Here is a 22,115-nt window from a genome sequence, read left to right on the forward strand (position 1 = left end):
GAAGGGAAACAGGAATTTTTTTTGTGGTTTGGAGACCAGGTGACAGGCATGGCAGGGTTAGAGGAAAATGAATCTCCCATTCAGGCAGGGAGGGGAAGTGCAGACTTCTTGTGAAGCCCGTTTCCTTAGTTTATTTTACCCACCCCTCTTACTATCAGTTATGTTGGCTATTATATGGCTATTATTTTTCTATTTCAAAACTTATTATCTTAAGCAATCTGGATGACCTGAGAGTCTTGCACACTTACTTCAAGCCAAACAGGGAAGAGCAGCAGAGGCAGCCCAAGACTCAGCCCTACCCCAAGTTCTATCGCTAAAGAGAGCAGCACTGAAGCCCAGGCTTGCTGTCTTCCTGCCATACTTCATTTGACAAAATAAGCATAGCATGGCATTACACTGAACAGGCTGATTTGTGGCATTTAGTAGCCTGCATGTGGCCATAAATGTAACCTGGTGAGCTACAGGCTCCATTACAAACCACAGCAGAAGGAGAGCTCCCACAGCATCTACCTGCTTCTGCCAAGGGGGAACAGGGGGAAGCAGGAGCCAAAAGTTCCAGGATGAGCCCCTCGATGCACAGCTGGGGTTGTTCTGTGCCCAACTCACCCTGTGAGGGACAGGGTACTGTGCTGGCAGTATCCTTTCATGAGCCACTGCTTTTATTTCTGAAAATGCAATGTGCAATGTTGCAATAAGGTGCAGTGTAGCTATTTAAAAAACAAACCGAGGAAGTGAGTGGTCTTAAATGATGAGACTATTATTAATTCAAGGACATCACAGTAACAGTTGATTACGGGAAACCGAAGTGACACAAAGAATCCAGGCTACTATTATCATTTATGGCTGACTCAAAAATGGGGCAAAAACTGAAATTGTGAAAGTACTTGACCTTTTATTTTCAACCGCAATATTTTCTTTGGAAATGAAGTATTTTACCCATCATTTCTGCTCTCTTCAGACCACCTCCGCTCCCTTCTTATGTCATGCAGAGGAAAAAACCAATCACCAAACCAACCAAGAAAAAGAATCACAAACTAAAACTTTCATTTTTAAAATAAATTATTCTTGAATAGCAAGTGTTTGAAAGAAGAAATACTTCATATGGCTGTTTCAAAACAGCAGAATACTAGGATACTTCTCAATACCTGTTCTAGCTCTACCAATGCTTTCTTAGGCAACTAAAAATTATTAGTTACAAAAACAGAATGCATAAAATTTCTATTTATTCTACGTCTTATACAGGAAGTGACAAGCTATTACAGACAAGTAAGTAAAAAAAAAAAGGTAATATAACGATAAAATTCCACCACTGTGATTATTTTCTTCATATATTTGTCTGTTTACGTAATCCCTTAGATTTTCTTTTTTTTTTTTTTCAAACCACACTCTGCAGCATACTTAAGATAAAAGAAGCTTTCCATTGTATGAAAAATGTGTATTTTGTTTTTCAATAATACCCTATTCCTCTGCATAAAAATTTACATTCACTTGTGCAACAAACCTTACACCTATATTTCATCCGAACAATCCAACTTGTACACTGAAGAAAGGTCCAAAATTTCCATTTTTGCATGCTCAAAAACTGCCAAGGGCTAAGGCTACTATATGCAAATCCATTGGAATATGCTTGTCAAATTCAGAGGAGTCAAATCAGGTTTTACGATATCCTAAGTGCACTGAAGTGGTGCCTGCTAACAGAGAAAATATACCAACTGAATGCATAGTATAAAATCAATTTTTAACAAACCCGATGCTGAAAGAGTAGCTATATTATTAGAAATAATAATCAGCATCATTGCTACAAATTTTAGGACTGCGTTTCTTTCTGCTAGTCCTCCTGCAACAATGCTCCATGGCACTGCCAAACTTGAAGAGTACAGCACGTAGCTTTCCTTTCCTCACTCGCCTGGAAGCAAGCTCCAGGAGAAACTGGGTGCTCAGCTGTCCACCATGATGCACACCCCAGGCACTGTGATGCCCAAATTAAGCAAAGAAAGGATTATACTGAAAAAACCCCACAAACAAACCAAACCAAAACCATCAAAGACCAAACTGCATCAGCACGGTATTGAATTTTGATTCAATGAACAGGCATCCTGGCCTGCATCAAGAACAGTGTGGCCAGCAGGAGCAGGGAAGTGATCCTTCCCCTGTACTCTGCATTGGTGAGGCCACACCTTGAGTATTGTGTTCAGCTTTGGGCCCTCAGTACAGGAAGGATATTGAGGTGCTGGAGCGGGTCCAGAGAAGAGCAACGAGGCTGGTGAAGGGACTTGAGCACAAGTCCTATGAGGAGAGGCTGAGGGAGCTGGGGTTGTTTAGTCTGGAGAAGGGAAGACTTAGAGGCGACCTCATCACTCTCTTCAACTACCTGAAGGGAGGTTATAGCCAGGTGGGGGTTGGTCTCTTCTCCCAGGCAACCAACAACAGGACAAGGGGACATGGGCTCAAGCTCTGCCAGGGGAGGTTTAGGTTAGATGTTAGGAAGAAATTCTTTACAGAGAGCGTTATCAGGCATTGGAACGGCCTACCCAGAGAGGTGGTGGATTCACCATCCCTGGAGGTTTTTAAAAAGAGATTGGACGTGGCCCTTAGTGCCATGATATAGTAATCGGAGTTGGATCAGGGGTTGGACTTGATGATCTTGGAGGTCTTTTCCAACCCAATCTATTCTATGATTCTATGATTCTATGTCATTAATGCCAATTGAAGCTTCAGTGAGAGATTACAAAAAATAGGCATCAGCACCAACAGTAGTTGAAAAGACAGGGATCTTGGTTGGGAATCAGAGCTGGTGAGTCATCATCATCTTCCCTTTCTTCTGAGGGTAGGGACTTGTCTAGTGGACATGCAAGTAGCAGAGCTCACCTGAATCATAGCCCATAGTGGTCATAAGCAGAAGAGTACCTCATGTTAGAAACCCGGTAGGAACTTGGGCTCTAAGGAGCTTACAAGTGTATGCAGTTTTCTGAGAGACTGGTCCAGTACACTGACAGTGATTAGAGATAGGGGGCAAAGAAGCACATCCTATTAAATTCTGCTGTTTGCAATATTAATAGACCATGAGTGAGGTTTTAAAAACATATGATAGAATCATAGAATCATTAATGTTGAAAAAGATCTCCAAAATCATTGAGTCCAACATTTGACCGAACACCACCTTGTCAACTAAAACATAGCACCAAGTGCCACTTCCAGTCGTTTCTTGAATACTTCCAGGCATGGTAACTCACTCCATCACCTTCCTGGGTAGCCTGTTCTAATGCCTTTTCAGAGGAAAAAATTCTTCCTGATGTCCAACCTGAACCTCACCTGGTGCAGCGTGAGGCCATTTCATCTTGTCCTATTGCTTGTTGCCTGGGAGAAGATATCATGATGCCCACCTGGCTACAGCCTACTTTTCATGTAGTTGTGGAGAGCAATAAGGTCTTCCCTGAGCCTCCTTTTCTCCAGACTAAACAACCCCAGCTTCCTCAGCTGCTCCACACAGGGTTTGTTCTGTAGACCCTTCCCCAGCTCTGTTGCCCTTCTCTGGACTCACTCCGAAACCTTGGTGTCTTTCTTGTAGTGAGGGGCCCAGAACTGAAGACAGGACTCGAGGTGCAGCCTCACCAGTGCTGAACACAGGGCGATGATCACTGGTCCTGCTGGCCACACTATTCCTGATCCAGGCCAGGATGCCATTGGCCTTCTTGGCCACCTGGGCACACTGCTGGTTCATGTTCAGCTGGCTGTTGACCATCACCCCCAGGTCCTTTTCCAATGGGCAGCTTTCCAGCCACTCTTACCCCAGCCTTTAGTGCTGCGTGGAATTGTTACGACCCAAGTGCAGGACTCAGAACATCACCTTATTGAACCTCATCGATCCAGCCTGTTCAGACCCCCCTGCAGAGCCTTCCTACTCTCCAGCAGATCAACGCTCCTGCCTTACTTAATGTCATCCCTGAACATGCTGAGGGTGCACTTTTCCCTTGTTCAGACCACTGACAGATATTAAACAGAACTGCCCCCAGTACTGCCTTGGGGGACTCCACTAGTGACAGGCTACCAAGTGGACGCAGCACCATTCATCACCACTCTCTGAGTCTGACCATCCATTAAGTTTTTAACCCAGGGAAAAGCGCACCTGTCCAAGACATGGGCTGCCAGTTTCTCCAGAAGAATGTTGTGGTAGACTGCATCAAAGGCTTTACTGAAGTTCAGGTGAACAACATTCACAGCCTTTCCCTCATCCACTAGCCAGATCACCTGGTCTTAAAAGGAGATCAGGTTGGTCAGACAGAACTTGCCTTTCCTAAACCTGTGCTGGTTGGACCTGATCTCCTGTATGAGCCATGTGACTGCACTCAGGATAATCAGTTCCATAATGTTCCCAGCACTGAGGTCAGGCTGACAGGCCTGTAGTTCACTAGATCCTCCTTCTGACCCTTCTTGTAGATAAGCATCACATCAGCCAACCTCCAGTCATCTGGGACCTTCCCAGTTAACCATCATGATAACTGATGATAAATGATGGAGAATGGCTTGGTGAGCTCTTCTGCCAGTTTCCTCAGTACCCTCAGACCATCCCATGCCCTAGTCTTTTGAATGTCTAATTGGCACAACAGGTCACTACAGGTCACTAACAACTTCTTCCTGCATTGCAGGGGATCAATTCTGCTCCCCATCCCTGTCTATCAGCTCAGGAGGCTGGCTGCCCTGAGGATAACCGGTCTTTCTGATAATGACTAATGCAAAGAAGACATTAAATATCTCAGCCTTTTCCTTGTTCTTGGTGAAAATGTTCCCCCCCTCCCCAAATACAATAATGGATGAAGATTTTCCTTGGCCCTCCTTTTGTTGTTAATGTATTTATAAAAACATTTTTTATTATCTTTTACAGCAGTGGCCAGATTGAGTTCTAGCTGAGCTTTCGCATTTCTGATTTTTCTCTACATGACCAAACAACATCCTTGTACTATTCCTGAGTTGTCTGCCCCTTCTTCCAAAGGTGATAAACTCTCCTTTTTCCCCTGAGTTCCAGCAAAAGCTCCCTGTTCAGCCAGGCTGGTCTTCTTTCCCACCAGCTCATCTTTTGGCATATAGAGATGACCTGATCCTGAACCATTAAAATTTCTTTCTTAAAGTATGTTCAGCCTTCCTGGATGCTTTGTTATTAAGGACAGTTTCTTAAGGGAAAGTCTGATAAGATTTAAGTAAAGTCAGCATTTGTGATATGTATTTTTACCTACAGGACAGCAAGTTAAGGTAGTAGGAATGTGGATTACCTCCATTACAAACTCAGAGAACATTATACTTTTTCTATCTCATATTGTAGTGCCATTGCAGTGTCACAAAGCTAAATAGTCAAATGAATCTGAGATTCTTCTAAAGGATGAACACACAAAAGAAACAACAGAATTTGCTCCCCTGGGGAGATCAGTGACAAGCTACTGCTGGTGTCCACCTGTCAAACGTGGGCCAGGAGTTGGACTCAATGATCCCTGTGGGTCCCTTCCAATTCAGCATATTCTGATTCTGTGATTCTGTAAAATGTTCCTCCTGTTTCCTAATCCTTAAACTGCAGCATCTCATGGACTACTTCAAAAATTTTAGCTTCAACAGCATGTAACAATTCCATGTGATACTATAGCAATAGTATGGTCAGTCTTCAAAACAAACAAACAAAAAGCCTGAATTACAAAACAGGACTAATCTATTACACTATAGAGAAGAATTTATCATTATCAAAGTATTCAATAATACATTATCTATTAGTTCAGTTATAAAATAAATACCATATAATGACAAGTTAAATACAACATTATATTATTACAAGATAAGGGCATTATTAATTCAGTATTCTAAATCTATGCGATAATTACCTCTGAAATGGCTCAAATAATTACGCTACAAACAACAGAAACATTTACCTAGTCAGCCCTCATGAGATAATTGCATGCTTCTTAGTTGAGTTTTTCATGTGAAGTTACCAACAAAAATATTAGGCAAGTGAAGGGAAAAGGGTTTTTTCCTCTCCTTAAGATTTAAAGTCACTTGGTTTCTGAGGGCAGATTTGCTTTTCCAAGTAAGTAGTAAAGTGGAGCTCTACAATTGTGTAGACTGACCATTTCCATTTGGTCAGTAATCTATTACGATGCCAGTTCTAATTGACAAAGGAAACAGACCAAAACCTGCTCGAACGACCATTTAATTAGCTACCATACCAATTATAAACAACACTTCACCCACCTTCGATCAACTGACAGAAGTAGTAATGATAAATTATAGAGTAAGTGTAAATAAAGTGTTTTTAATTAGTGTAATTAATCACTTCACACATTGTTTGCTCATTTGGGTAACAGCTGAAAGAAAGCACTAGCGAAACTCCTTTAATGTCCTTTAAACATTCATTTATAGAGTTAATAGGTTGGGGTGCCTCACATCCTAGCGAGAGGAACCACCTCCTAACTCTTAGTATATCCTAATTAAGGACTTCAAATACCAAAAAGTCATCACTTATTGTTTCTTCTGCCTCTCAGGTCATTTAGTTTGAGTGCAAAATAGTAATTCCTACCCTAAAACCTACTTTTTTTGTTAGTTCATTAAAGTGTCTGTACTCCTAGTAAGTAGTCATTAACTCGTCCTAAAGCTGGGTTCTATTTGTTGTTCAGTTTTGCAAAGGAATGGATGATTAAAAAAAGATGTAATAAAATAAAAAGTCAGGGCAGGTATCTGTAAAGTGGTCAGTCAGTTTCTGAGTGTTTAACTGTATTTAGGATGCTGGAAGAATCCAGGAACCAGACTGAAAGAACAACAAAACTAGAGATACTTTTGATGGTAACCTGCCAGTGTCCTTCCACAGTGTTTGACATTAAAGAAGATGTGATAACAGTTAATGACAAGGTGCATGGACCTATTCCTAGTGGTACTAAATTCTCTGGCATCTCACTGGTACAGTCTGTTTTCTAAGCCCTGCTCCCAGAATTAAGCTGCTCTGTCTGGGACCAGGAGTAAACTTTCTCTCCAAATTGGAAGGGTAAGGAACATTTGTTTGTCTGTTTTAAACCCCTCTGTTACACCATGGCCTACTTTTGAGGTAATCTGAAACATTCTTTGAAGAAACTCTCTCTTGCTAAGACGATTTAGGATGGTTTTGGAAAGCAGAGAAATTGAGGGAGCAGAAGGGAGGCCCTGCAAGTACCACAGGGGGCGTCGAGAAGCAGCCATATAGGTACAGACCTTCCCCATTTTCTAGTTGTGAAAAATGCAAGGCGGAAAGGCAGAAGTAGTGGAGGCAGGGAGCAATGAGGAAAATCCCTGTGAACTAGTTGAGAGAGCTTTGTGACTGTCATAAAAAGAAGACATTTTCTGAATTATAGACAGTGAAAGGAGAGATTAAACCACAGCAAAACTTAAGATCTGCAGTTGAAAACAAATCTTGTCAGCTACAACTGGTCATACAGATTCTGTAGGAAAAGAAGGGCTTTCGAGCGAACTGTTAGCCAGAGCTCAAACAGAAGATAACAAGTAGCTATACTATAACAATAGTCATAAGCATTACCTCCATTCTCCCTCCAAATCTGGGACTAGTACTAGAATAGTACTAAGAAAATATTTCAACATCAATTTTCTAGGAGATATTAAATATTAAAGGTATCGGTAGCTTTATATTACAAGAAAAAAAATGCCAAGGCTGCAATACAGCAAAGGAATTCTATACCTTAATAATGAAGAAAGTTCAGGAAAAAAAAAGGCAGGGGGTTGGTGACCAAATGCATACTTAAAATGAAGAAATAAATATTTTAAATGCTAAATCACAAACAGCTCCCTTGTTATGAACAAAATACATCTCTTTAGATGAGAAGTAGCAATTCTTAAATGAGCACGCTGAAAACAAACTTGTTTTACAAAAAAGGGAAGTGATTTACATGCAATGCCATGCTCTACCCACATTAAGAGGGCTATGTTCTACCTACAAATACAGAAAAGGGCTTTAGTACTGCTATTGAACCTATTCTTAGGTACTGGAAAATAGGATTTAGTGGAATGCATTTGCAAGTGTGGAATAAGTTCATTCTCATCCAAGAATTCTATAAATTATATATATCTGGAGAAATGATGCAAAAACTAGGTTGGTACCATTATGTAAGTGAACAATACAAGGATATCCCTTCTAACTCTACTTCTGACCTAATTACTATTGGAAAGAAAGATGAAGAACACTTTATTTCAAGAGTAAGTGAACTGGGAATAGAAACTAGTTTCATTAGATTTTGATTATCTTATGCCTTTTTTACACAAGATACAACTTGTGCCAATTTTGTAAGAAGAAAAGAGAGATGTTTTCTAGGATTTGAAATAATAAATCTCTACTCCAAGGGATAGCAAAGCAACATAAATTTCCACAAGAAGTAGTAGAAAAATTTAACACTTGAACGGCATAGGAAAAAAAAAAAAAAAAAAAAAAGGCTGCATTCAACCCCAACAGTAAATAGTTCTTTTTTGATTACTGAAAGATTTTTTTTTTTTTTTACCTCATGGAATAAGGTAACATAGCAATGCCTAAGCAATCCTTCAGTGTTAACTACTACCTTCAGTGGTAACTTCAGTGTTAACTACTCCAACGTGTGTGTTTTGCTTTCTATACCATATCACACATAGCATTACTCCAGATGTTTGTATGAAAGGTAAAATCAGCCAGACCTTCTTTCATAAGCATGACTTGGCAATGTTTGACAGGAAGAAAAGATCTTGAGTTCCATTACTAATGAGAGAAATTACTGAACATGCTAGAGAAAAATGGACCAAAATACATGCACTGAGCAAGAATAGATTTATACATATATAAAATCAGAATATAGAAGTTGCTCTATTCTTTGGGGTTTGGTTTTTTATTTTTTTGTTTGATTGTTTTGTTTTGATGGGGTTTTTTTTGTTTGGTTGGTTTTTTTTTGATAGATAAGCTATCTTAAATTTTGATTAAAACCAAGGATAACCTAGTAAGATGATTTTTTCATTGACCCCAAGATTAAACAACTTCTTTTGTAGAAGATTAATCATATTTTATTAAATCACTTGTTAAACCCTGCAGATATCGAAATCACATAGTCTCTGAAAGAGATAATTTATCACTGGCCATTAGGATGATGTGCTTTACAGGAGTAACAGATAGACACAACACAAAAACAAGATGGGCAGCCAGGATAACAACTAAATTACATTTCTGCATTACAGAGGTCACAAAGAGGAAAAATAGTATCCTCTAGTCTTTCTGATGGTGACCTTGCTACTTCTGAGAAACTCTGCAACTCTAGGAGTAGCAGAACACTTCACTGTAACAGAAGTTTGCTCTCTATTAAAAGATCAGAGTGTGGAACCACAGGATAACAGTATCTAAGCACGGCTCCTGGATGGGATTAGATATGTTTCTGAATGTGACCACAACAAGAAATATGTATGCAGGAGGAGGCAACTGCATGCAGCAACATACGCAGGAAGATCCAGCTCAGAAGGAACTACCATGTTTCCATTTGGAAAACACTGATTTTTGGCATTAAAAATTGTTATTTTTTAATTTGCGTTTTCATTGTCAGTCCACCATTTTTCAAAGAATAAGTACATTTAAAATGGAGTGTGGGTTTTGTTTACACAAAAAAAAAATTCCAAACATGTAAATTAAGAACATATTTTGCATTATTGAATCCTATTTTTTTGAAGTATTTTATACCTGTGAAGACTAACTGTTAATGTCAGGTGTTTCTAGTCACCCTCTGTGCCTAGTGTAGCCTAAAATTGCTATCAATAGCATTAAACTAACGTGTTCCCTTTTTATCACTAGGAAATAAAATCAGATGGTTATAGACATCAAACAAACATGATGCACATAGAAGTTGAATGCATTATCAGAAATAAAAAAAAATTAGATTAATCTTGTCTGATAGACCTAAATTAGACTTGAAAATAAAAAAAAGTGCTCAACAGCTTCTGATTATAAAAGCCCATAAAACTACTCACCAGATATGTGGATCTAATACAAAAGATATCAGCAGATCTATTATGCTATTATGTTGTTCTATAAACTTAACTACTAGCACAAAACAGGTTTCGTCTTCTTGTATGAGGTAGAACTCCATTTTTCCCTGACCTTTGACAGGTTTAAGTCCCAAATCTTTTCTGTCCACAAAAGAAAATTACTATTTGGTCTCTGAGGTGAGCCAGTTCAGAATGTGCTTAGCACTGCCTCAGAAGTCAATTAAAAAGTAAGTCAAAAAGGTCAAAATTTTATTACAATCTTTTTCATCCACCTAAACCTTCTCTGCCATAAACCAGAAAGTGCATCCTTCTGCTTCTGCTTTCTCTTTCTGTGTCCACAAATGTGCCCCACTCTCTGCTCTCACATTATCCTCAGAAAATTAATTTCTCCATTTATAAGGCCAGAATAGAAAAAAATGGAGGCAACTCTCTACTCTGCATTACCACAGAAGTCACAAAAATCCTACTTAATTGAAAGCTATGTAAACTGCATAGCAGTAGTGTAACACAAAAAAAAAAATCAACTCCATACCTGCCAAAATGTTCTGTGCCATGTACATCGCATTACATAGACTAACAAGCCAACTACCTCTTTTTCAAGGCTGCATCTACATATTGCTTCTGCTCACAAGCTGGCATCAGCAGACCCCAGAACGATGCGGCTCTTGGCACTTCTGATTGTGCCAAGTATGCACTGACTGGTGTGCCACTAAGACATGAGTAGGGTGAGTGGTTTATCAGTCTCTTGTAAGGATATGGGTGCATTTGTTTCCTGGACTGTACTACAGGCACAATATTTACTGATGTTCTTTTGCGCTGTAGGTTTGAATGCCAAAAGCATTTCTTTGTTCTGCTCCTACAGATGCTACTATAAGACACTGTCATTTTCTAATGAGTTTCAGTAACTGCTTCCTGCAGTGGATGAGGGAACACCTGGTTGCCTGTGCAGAATTTGTGTTTGACGTAGACTAAGCATTACAAGCTGATCACTACTCCTATCCAACTTTGATGTTGCTACTAATTGTTCCTACTTTCCTGGTCTTGACTCTCATCTTTCCATTTCCCTTCTCCATATATGTTTTACCTGCTGTTACTGCTCCTGTCAATTTGAGATTCACATTTTGTACTACAGTACTAAAGCTAGATTGTGAGGGGTTGTTTTCCTTAAGGAAGGATTTTAAGTCAGTTGCACAGCATTAAATGACACTAGGTACCAAAATCAGATTCATCTCAGGACAAGCAAACTCAGAGATATGAAGTAATATTGTGGTTATCAGTATGGAAAAGTGTGCTTCATCTTACAGACATAAGCAGATATAAGGAAACTCCAAGAACTCCATGTTACAGGTCACAGCACACTGAAACAAAAATTCAGCCTGTAGGCTGCTGTGCAGAAATGGAGGTAAATTAGAAATTACTTAGTTGCAATGTTCTCATAGTGTTACTCCTGGACTTCCAACATGACACACCAATGCATAATCTGAATTTGCTTCAAGTTAATGTGAAAGCATGTGAAAAATCAGGCCACTTATACACAGAAAATGGGTGGGTTTGGGTTTTTTTTGAGGATGAATGATCATCTCTTTTGGGGGCAAGACACTGAGGCCTTATTTCATGATGTGTGAAAACATTAAAGACAAAGGAAGAAGATAAAAGAAAAGATGGAAATTGAAACAAGAAAGGAATCAAAAGACAAGATGTGATAAGACAGAAATGGGTGTTTAGAGAAAGATACGGCAGTAAGACAAGGCAAGAGAGCACAATAAGGGAGAAGGATGGATATTAAGATGGTGTGGGTGTCTCCAGCTGGGGATTCCTTCCTGAGGAGAGGAAATTGCAAGAGGGAGCCTGCAGAAGTTTGGGTCCAACAGTAAGGGCATGTACTGGGCCATCACTTTTTGAACAGCAGTTCTGCCAGTGACTTCTAGTGCTTTCTCCTTAAGAAAACCTATAAACCTGCCCAGACACCTTACCAATCTACAGAAGGGCTACAGAAGAATCGAGATGATTGAAGCCCTGCACAGGTGGGTGCCCACAGCAACTTCTGTGCCACTCCTGAGGAACCAGAAAAAGCATAAACTGCTTCCCTGAATACTGATGATTCCTTCAGCCATCACCAGGCTTCTTTGCTGCAGCAACCACATATGAAACTGAAGACAGGCAGTGAACAAAAGAGTAATAAGATCGGCTAGACCTGAGTCACAGTCCCCAATACTCCACTGTCAGAAATTCACAGTGGACCATGGCTGATAAAATAAATACCAAAGTCTGTCAGGAATTCTGGTGGTGAAAGCCCATATTGTGACTCTGCTCCTAAGTTTGACTCTCTGCAGTGGTCTCCTTCTGCCTGCATAACTGAAGAAACCATGAAGGAAAACTTCACTTATGTTCTTAAAGTGAGAACATGGACATTTCTAGGATGTGATATGTCAGCAACAAAGATGTGCCTGTTTTATCTGGCCCTTACCATCCTGATATCCGTAAGAGGAGAAGTGGTGGAGTACTGAATAACAGTGTTTGAGCTATATCTTTTCATCTGGTGCTATTCTCAATGTCTTTGAATTCTGCCTCTGACAGAGGATGAAAACAATAAAATCCAAGCTCAGGATGCTTAGTGTTGATGGAGTATTTCCTGAGGCATCACTGGCTGTAAACACTGATGCTGAGATGTAAGAGGTGGCTCTCAGGATCACTAGAGCCTGCTTCATTTTATCAAATCTTAATATCTTTGTGGGGTTTAGCAACGAATCTACAGAAATTTTTCATGGCCAGCTATTTTGTAAAGACATCCACCTCCTTCTGAGGACTGCCCCTGGAAGCAGGTCTTGGTGTTTGCAATCAGCCAGTGGCTATTACAATGTTAAATGATTTAATAATTATTTCACTCTAACACTTAGGGTGACTAGGGACAGAACGGGGAGGTGGGTAAAGGAAACAACATTTTATTCCCATTTCTCAGAAATCTACATGTTTAACAACTACTTCAAAAGACTGAACTTGACTCACATTGAGAATTGACATTGACACAGTTGAGAATTTTTGTACAACTTTATTCGTGAGAACATACAATGAATAATTGTGAGACCACCCTTCAAAAAGATTTGCTCCATTACAAATTGGGTAAAGATGATTTTGAAACCTCAAAGTTTTGAAGCCAAGATTGGCAAAAGCTTGGATTAGAAGAGATGAATGGAATAAGGAGAGGCATCCAAAATGTCCAACTATAAATATTTAACTTAAATATAGTGCAATACTAACAGAAGTTTCCGCAAAAAATCAAAATTTCCTCAGACTTCATACTTCATACTCTGAGAGATTTATTTGGAGTTATGAACTGTTGAGTCAGACAACTGCCAGGTTTGCATTAATGCAGCAGACAGAAAGATAGTATAACCCATGTTATGCATTTCTGCCAATCCTACTCCAAAGACTCCAATCCTGAAATAAAAGAGGGGCATGCACATTTCCTAGGTGTTTTTCAGTTCTGAAACAAACTTAAAGAGCACATGATTTTATTAGTGTGTATGTTTACCAAGAGATCCCACGAGAACACCTCCTTTGTGTGCACAAAGAATGACTCAGCTGGATCACCCTGACTCTCAGAGCAGATAATCAAATGGAAATAACTTAATCTATCAAAAAATTGTGAGGTCCACTGATGCCAAATTTCATCTCATTGAGAGTGTCAGCCATCTGACAGGTGGCAATTTCATAAAACAAGAGCTATAGGATGGAAAACACATAAACACACATCTTTTTACACATTCATTGTGTAAATAGTGCCTTTTTGTTTCAATCCATTTTCAGTATCTATGAATAAAGCAGCTGATAAAGGCTGAAAATCATAAAGGTTGAACAAGGAGTGCTCTTTCAAACTGGGACATCTGCTTTTGTGCTGAGTAAGGAGGATCTCTCTTATTACAAAAAATTGCTGAAACAAAAATGAATTAAGAGAATAAAATAAGAGTTTAGCCTATCTTTTTAGCCTCAGAATTAGACAGGTTATTTATGTGAAAACTGTATCTGTCTAATGCAACATCTACATATAAGTGCATGTGATAAAAATAATCTGTTCTTGCAACATAAATCATTCTTCAGAGGAAAAAAATCAACATCTAAATAAATGGTACTGCTACCTATTTGTGCTGCATTTGGGGCAAATAGTTTCAAATGATTAAAAGAGTAAATATATTGTGGAATTTAGTCCATGCTTTTTCTTCCCCAGAAGGACTTAGACATCCTTAACTGTCTGCAATTCTGTCAATATGTAGCCTCAGTGTAGTGCACTGTGAAATGGCCTTAGCCAAGAAGACGGTAATATTAAATCTACATTGTATTTATTCCCTTATCAGTGTGCTGGATTCTGCAGTTAATCCTGAGCACCAGGACAACAGGGTCACAGATATAAATAAAATATATCCAGAAAATGTGAGGAAAAAAATTTGTCTGGAGTACTGAAAATGCTGGATAGGAAAAACTGCAATTCTAATATAAACCCACTTGTTTTTTAATTGAAATTTAACATATCAAGATATTTGGGAGAATGATCCAAGAGGCTTTTTGATACATGTCAATTAGAACTCTGTTGCTGCAGTCTGTGGTATTGATTCAGAGAGCAAAAAAGGAGGGTTGTCACATGAAGTGATTAAGCAAGTGAAAAACAGTGAAATGATTCTGTTCCAGTTAGAAACGTAAACAACAAAAGCTCCATAAATCTGTCCCATAATCCTTTGAAGACTGGTCTTATGCTCACTTTGTGGAAGATGAAGCAAAGGAAAAAGCATGAAAGATTTAAGTATAGATACCTTGAAGTAAAATTAGAGACTTCTGGACTAGCAGACATTTGAGCTTGTGGTTTAACTTAGGAAAAAAGTGTCAGTGGATTTACTCAATAATCTCAGCAGTCCATCCAACCCTCCTTTTGCTAATGCCATGACAGAGGAAAAAACCATTGCCTGTCTCCACCACTGTAGCCTGTAAGGATTCAGTAGAGACTGTAAGGACTCAGCATGTTCTGTAAGGATTCAGTGAGCTTCAGCTAATTATCATCGCAGAAATTGTTTTGATGATAGTATTGTGACAGTCCTCTAATGAGACATGGTAATGACCTACAGGGATAGGGGTACAGAGGAACTAGTAGAAGGGAAAGAAATATAGGACCCAGATTTTCCTCTCATTCCACATTTATCTTACATTACCCATCTCTAAAATGCAAATTTACAAACATTGGCAGGAAAAGGTAGTTTGGTCTTAACACTTACTTAGAGGACTGCAGTTTCTCTGTGTTACACAGGATGGACATCTAGGGGCCTCGGGAAATTCATCAGGACCTTTCCCACTTATCTGCAGGCCAGGCTGAACCTTATCAAAGCTTAAAGACAAATGTTCTCAGCAACCACCCTTCTTCAGTCAGACAGCTGTATATCTGTGTTTACTCTCCTTCCTTCCATGCAACTTTCTACTTTTTTCAATTGTTCTTACATATAATGAGGAGGAAGAAAGAAAAAAAAAAAACAAAACCAAAAAAACCTCTCAAAAAAACAAACAAAAAAAGGAGGTGTATTAACTAGGTCATAAAAGGAATGGATCTGAAGTAGTTGTGTGATTTAAGACAGTGGTGCAGTGATGGGAAGGGGAGGAAAAAAATCTCTTGCTTCCTTTATCCCACATCTTTCCAAGATTTCTAATCTGAAATATTAATTTGTGGTCTCTATAATGCATACTCAGCCCTTGCACAGTCTTATTTTCACATGTCTTTCCCCACTAAATTAAACAATTCCACCATGAAAATACCTTTCCTGAGCTACGGTCACTGTTCGGTACTACTGTGTCTTAAGTCTGAAACATTCTGGGTGTTATCTCTGTCCTGAACTAAAGTTTGTTCCTCTGCATGTTTCCTTGCCCAGTGATTTCAGGTCCTACACTTACTGTGCATTCCCATCCCTATTCCATGACTCGCCTCCAGTGTCTTATATGTGATTACCTTGGCTCTCACATCCCTGGTCTTTCCCTGATCCTATTTCAAGTGACAGCTACTTATCTTCATTTGTGCAAAAGCAGTATTTTCAAGTTCCCATTAGAGAGACATAATGGTGGAAGGAAGAAATATTTTCAGAGAGGAGCAGCCAGCCATGCTGGGTGTTACAGCAACTTGGAGCAGGGAGGAGAACAGATCGAGTGCCCTCACAGTAACGCTGAGGAACCCGGCTGGTCCCTAGGACACACTGTAGCGAATGGCTACTGACACTAGCAGCAGCCTGTACATGCCCACCCTCGGGGCTGAGGGTATGTGTGGACCAATGTAGTTCTGCTGATGACATCCCTGCAAACACTTAGGACAAACTGAACTCCCCTCTTATGCCACAAAAACTATATCATGTTTGATGTAAACGGGAGAGACACAATCTTGACAGATCTAGAGCTACATAAAGAGAAATCTCTGCAGTACAGGGAACTGCACCACTGAGGTGTAGGTTCATGTCTTAAGTCAGATGCAGTTCCTTGCAAAATTCTGGAAGTTTCCTGACTTTTCTTCTGTCACATGTAACTGGAAATACATGGTTTGGGGAAGACAATTTATACTGGGTTGGGACAGAAGAAAGAGATGAGCAACAGTGCAGGAGCTCCCTTCAGCTGGATATAACCTTGTCCCAGGGTCAGCAAAACCACAGGAAGCTTGTATGAGAGCTCGCAGCAGTCACGAATCTGCCTGTCTGATAGTAATTTTAATCCACTGATCACTCTGCTTTTATTTCACCAAATTAATAAGAGCTTTATATATTTAAGGGTTTTTTTACATTTGCTGATTCACATTCAGTAAAGATAATTAGCGAGCATCTCTGCTAGCAATACAGAACCCCTCCTGTGTAAGCCCCTTTCATGTGACTTGTCCCATTTGCCTTTTTTTCATGGCTTTTATTTGCTACTAAAGGAATAGCACATGTGAAGTGATGTTTGAGATTTAGAGTATTATAGCAGCTGACTGCTACGTGATGACTTTTTAAAGCTAGGTCTGAGAAAATCAGAGTGCATGAAACCAAATTGTAAAGATTCTGACTACAGACACACTAATCCTCTGCAAAGGCAGAGCTACTGATAGATTAACTCATTAGACTAGATGTACACTAGTCTAGATATTCAGAAAAAGAAGCTGTGGTTACATCCCTGGGCAGGCTTTCATATGATGATTTTAAAAATCTGCTTCAACTAGACTAGAACTGTCATGGCAGGCTGGAAATGCTCTCCTCAGAGTCAGTCTTGTTACTTAAAACACAGCTTTGCAGTCAAACTGCAAAGAAGTAAACATAACTAAAATTGTCAAGTTAGGAGCTCAAAAGTTATGAAATGCCAGACTAAGTTTCCTTTTCTGAATTATCCCTCTTCCCCTCCTTTCTTGTCTTACAGACAGTGCACAAAATGTAAAACTATTCAGTGTTTTGTAGCTGCCTCATTTTTTACTGCATGACCTCAGGCCTCCATTGAAAATGTCCAATACAAATTAAAAAAAACCCAAACAATATCCTGGTGGATTATTCTATGACCCAACATTTACTTCAGATGCATCACAAATAACAATTTTTGGAATACCTGTAAAGTGAGACATCTATATAGACTTCATTTTCTATTTGGAGATTGACAGGATTAAGAACAAAGGTGTCTATGAAATACAAATGCTGTGTGTGAGACATTTTCAGAGAGAGCTTTAAATTTCCTTTTGTATCACACTTTTTTTTTTTGATATTGTGCTTCCACAGTGTTCTGTTCTGTTTGTTCTCAGTACATCTAACTGGGAACACCCAGAACAAAGTATTAGTAGAAGATACTTTTAATGTTTTCACAACTATAACATGAAAAATTTAGGACATGAAGGAGGGACAAAAATTTTAAGTAAATATGAGATTTTTATTTTCATTGAGTATGTGTGTTCTACTAATTGCTTAGAGAAGTCAGAAGCACTCTCCCCTCAGCTTTGGGGTAAATGAAGCATGGACAGAAAATGTACAAAATAGGGCATGATAATAATTGTTTTATAATGCAGTCATAAGAAATTTGAATTATGGTTTACAGACAGCCTTGACTTTGGTACTTTTGACTTTGCAAACACAATAACATTTTAACTGTCATATGTGTTTGTGGTATTTTACTCTAAATTGAAAAAAGACTCCGAAAAGAGAAAGAAAATCCAGTATATGACATCCTAATTGTATTTATTAGTGATTAGCAGAGATGCAACTGTTAGCTTTGGCATATAGATCTGATGCTTAATTAAAACCATGAACAGCAAATAGCAATCTAGTTTCATTACATTCTAGTTGTGCCTGAAGCAGAGGAATATAGGGCACTGTGACAAAAGGCTTCGCAGATATTTCCTGACAATGAAAACCAAACTTGCAGCTCTTTAGGGGGAAGCCTGCTCCCTTGTGAGCATGTGCTCCTGCCTGTTCTCTCCAAACCTATGTTTCTTAGGGACAGCTACTGTCCTGTCCATAATGTTATCACTTTTTCCTTTTCTCAACTGTCATTCTCATCACTCTGTGTTCCCTCTCTTTCCACCTCACTTCCGATCTCATGAACAAATCATTCAGCCAGGCAAACTCAGCTTTCAACACTCTGTCTGGACCTCCTGCTTCAATAAACCTCAGTTCCTCCCCTGCCAATGCCCTACACAATCCATCTCTGTTGCTCCTCTTCTCCATCACTGTTTTCCATTTGCTCATGTTCTTTATTGTTCTTCCTATCTATCTACATTCCTAGTTGTGTCTTAGCTTCTTGATACTCTCAAGAAATTTCTTTAGCACTAGCTTTCTTCACATACCCAGACTTCGCTCCATGTACTGTCTTCACCTTTCCCTAAGATTTTTTTCTTAGTTTCTGTCTCTTCAGCCAGTTTCCCAACCAAGATAGCCTCTCTCTGCCTCCAGCCTCCTCTATTGCCATCTAGCCAGTTTCATTTTTTTTTTTAGAATCACATTTTGAAGGCAATCCTTATCATTCTAATCTGTTCTGTTTCTCCTCACTCACGAATGAAGAAAAAAACAGGGGTTACATTGTTTCATAATGTTTTCCCAATTTTGTTCAGATCAAGTAACATCTTCAGAGATGCCAATCACACAGACTGTGTTCAGATCAAGCAACACTGTAACAAAGGTTTTAGTGACATTGTTGGCCCAGAAATCTTATGCACATGAGAAGTGAAAAATTTTCTACTGTCCCAGGATTGTCAGCTGTGAATTTTAATGCAAATCTTGTTTTAAAAGAATAAAAAATGTTCTGACAAATTAAAATTCTCCATCCAGTGTGTAATATCTTCCTTCTGTCATCTGATTACCGCATTGCAGGTGATGACTTGCCATTGCTAGAGACACTTTGCAGAAGGTGGATGACATCAACCTTTCCAGATGAAGGGGAGATTATCCCCTTTGATTTCAAGAAAACTGAATTTGGGCAGCCACCTCAAAAGAAGTGACTCAGTCAGAAGGTACTAGGCAGCAGGGGATCAACTGAGCAGCGAAGGAGATGTAGAGCAATACCAGAGAAAACTGAAAAGCCAAGGCAGTGTCAGGAGCTGCAGTGGGAGTGAAACGAAAGTGGATATATACTTTGGCAGATGGGAACATAGTACGAGATAGGAGACTGAGGAAAAGGAAAGAAATTAGGGAATTAACCTGCTTTTTCATCATCTAGTGCTATACCAGACAACAGACCTGTTAACACCTTGGAAAACTTTGTCTCAGTGTGACTCAGGAGCACAAGTGTTGGTAGACATCTTCTCTACAAATATGTTGAGTGTCAAGTTCCTAGTTCACTTTTGCTGTTGTTTAGCCTTGATTCACTTACCCAGTGGCTGGTCCCAGCCAAGAACCTATTGCATAATTCTGCAAACAGAATGGCTGGTAAATGACCAGTGAGCCAACCTTAGAGAAAAGACTTCAGCTTTGCTACAGCTGCCATTCTGTGCATCATCTTAAAAAAGTTCACCTATTTCTGTCTGTGTATCCACTAGAAAATTTTAGTCTTAAGGAGTATCAGGTACCTGGCCAAGTGGTTACAATGAGACATCAGAATTTCTAACAGCCACACACTATTTTTCTTTTTATTACTTTTGCACAGTCAAAAACTGCTGCTTGAAAGTTGCGTTTATGGTGGTGATGCTTAAGTTTTGCGACATGACCTTCAAGTATTGTACATGAACATTATAACTAGAAAATATTTTCCTTAAAATATACTCCATGTGGTTTGTTTTGTTTTGTTTGTTTGTTTGCTTGTGTTTGTTTTTTCCTGAAAAATTAGCAGCAAGATTCCCTCCATTACAAACAAACCCAAAAATTAACTTGCAAAGGCAAGGAAGCAATTTACCTGCTCAAAACTACATTGCCTTCTGCCAATATAAGAAAATAATCAAGAAAAACACTAAAAGACATGCATTCAGTTTTAAAGCATGAAATTTTCTAGAACACATATTTCTAGCAACTTACTTTCACTGGCTGAATAGTCCTGTGGATCGAGTATCCCTGACTCCTGCAGTGATCTAATACATGAGTCCACCAGCTCCAAACCAGTGGTGAGTTCATCTTCTATATCCTTCTGACCATCTGTGATAAAATTAATAATATGAAAATGTCAAAGAAGAGCAAAAGATAAAACCAGTTACAAGACAAATGGTAAAACCAGTGATATATGACTAATCATTCACAGTTGATGAAGGACTGGAGATGACAGCAAGATCACACATTCAGAGGCTGGCCATACTGAAAATTATGCCATCCTTTTGAAAACAGAATGAGAAAGTTCAGGTCTAATCTTAAGAAAACTAGAGACACATTTAGTAATGCCCCCTCTCAAAACTCTACGTTACTTTCAGTGTTCTTTTTGTCAACCATAACAACTTTTCACAAATTTTGCCAGCTTTTAAGTAGAGTTTTCATAAACTAGCAATGAAAAAAACCCACATGCAAACAACAAAAAATCTCACATAAATAAATGGGTTTTCCACTCCATCTTATTTAGGAAAAAATTATCATTCTGGGAGAGAATATATGCAATACATATATGTAGATAAGTACATTACCTTGCGTTTGCCAGTGAAACTGCTCTTCTGTTGAACTGAAATAAGAAAAACAAAAGTTTTAATTTTTAATTAAATGATTCTGTAGTGTGCCATGAATATTTAGATATAAATCTATTCTGAAGGAAATGATTTAATAAAAGAACTGACTTAAGAATAAACAACATACTTAAAATACATAATTTTACATATTTTTTAATGAAAGATTTGCACAGCATTCGCTCAGCAGGAGGGAAGAATCTTAACTTCTTAATCGAGAAATTTAAAACATATATATAGAAAATGCTCTCTTGGTCTTGATAGACAAACTACACTATTTCAGAGCAAAAACATGAACATACTTAGCTTTTTTGGATCCTTCCATTTGTCTGATTCTCCATTTTTATAGAGAAAACTATAAATTGCTTTCTCAAGTGAATAGTTACATGTGATTTCTAAAAGAAATTATGATTCCTGGTTCTACTGATGATTATGTGCATTTTTATATTATTCAAATGTGCAGCTAAGTTAATTCAATTGGCCTACACAAGAGAGTAAATTTAGATGTGTTTGTGTTTCTATGTACAAAGCACTTAAGCAACAGAAGGTCCTAATTTCAATATAATGAGCATGCACACTAGAGGATTGGTTAGGTAGGGGTTTTTTTAATATAAAATGAATGATATATTAAAATGAATGAAACAATGAATTATATATTCAATTAGGCAATGAGTACACGTTCCTAAAAGTTGTGTTCTGTTCATGCTTCAATATAGGTCTTTCTCACGTGCCAAGAATACAAAAAGGATTGAAGTTACTCAATACTAACCATTCTTTTGATAACAGTGAGCTGGTTATTACAGTAATGATTAAAACATTTTTCTGTACATTTTACAAGATATTTACAGGGGAGAACAAAATTAACTGTCACATCCATCGATTAAAAAAAACAAAGACTGAAATTATTTTAACTTTTCAAACAACTATATTTATTTCTTTCTGAGGTTGAGAACAAATGCTGGTTTTAACGAGTAAATGGATTTAAATCTTGTATTGT

The 22,115-nt window shown here is 38.6% G+C and overlaps 1 protein-coding gene across 14 annotated transcripts in view; it reads right to left on the minus strand.

Annotated features, from left to right (window-relative positions):
• CTNND2 (catenin delta 2) overlaps positions 1 to 22,115 on the minus strand; it is a 631,505-nt gene that overhangs the window by 278,820 nt on the left and 330,570 nt on the right. For all 14 annotated transcript variants that reach the window (XR_003527693.1, XM_027643865.1, XM_027643864.1 and 11 more), the window contains 2 exons: positions 21,083 to 21,117; positions 20,490 to 20,606 (listed from right to left, as the gene is read on the minus strand). Coding sequence is in view for 13 of the 14 variants with exons in the window: in XM_027643865.1 (XP_027499666.1) it covers positions 20,490 to 20,606; positions 21,083 to 21,117 (152 nt within the window). In the remaining variant the exon portion in view is untranslated. The remainder of the gene's footprint in view (positions 1 to 20,489; positions 20,607 to 21,082; positions 21,118 to 22,115) is intronic.

The sequence above is a fragment of the Corapipo altera genome, unplaced genomic scaffold (assembly GCF_003945725.1).
Source record: "Corapipo altera isolate COAL_440 unplaced genomic scaffold, ASM394572v1 24b, whole genome shotgun sequence".
NCBI lineage: Eukaryota > Metazoa > Chordata > Aves > Passeriformes > Pipridae > Corapipo > Corapipo altera.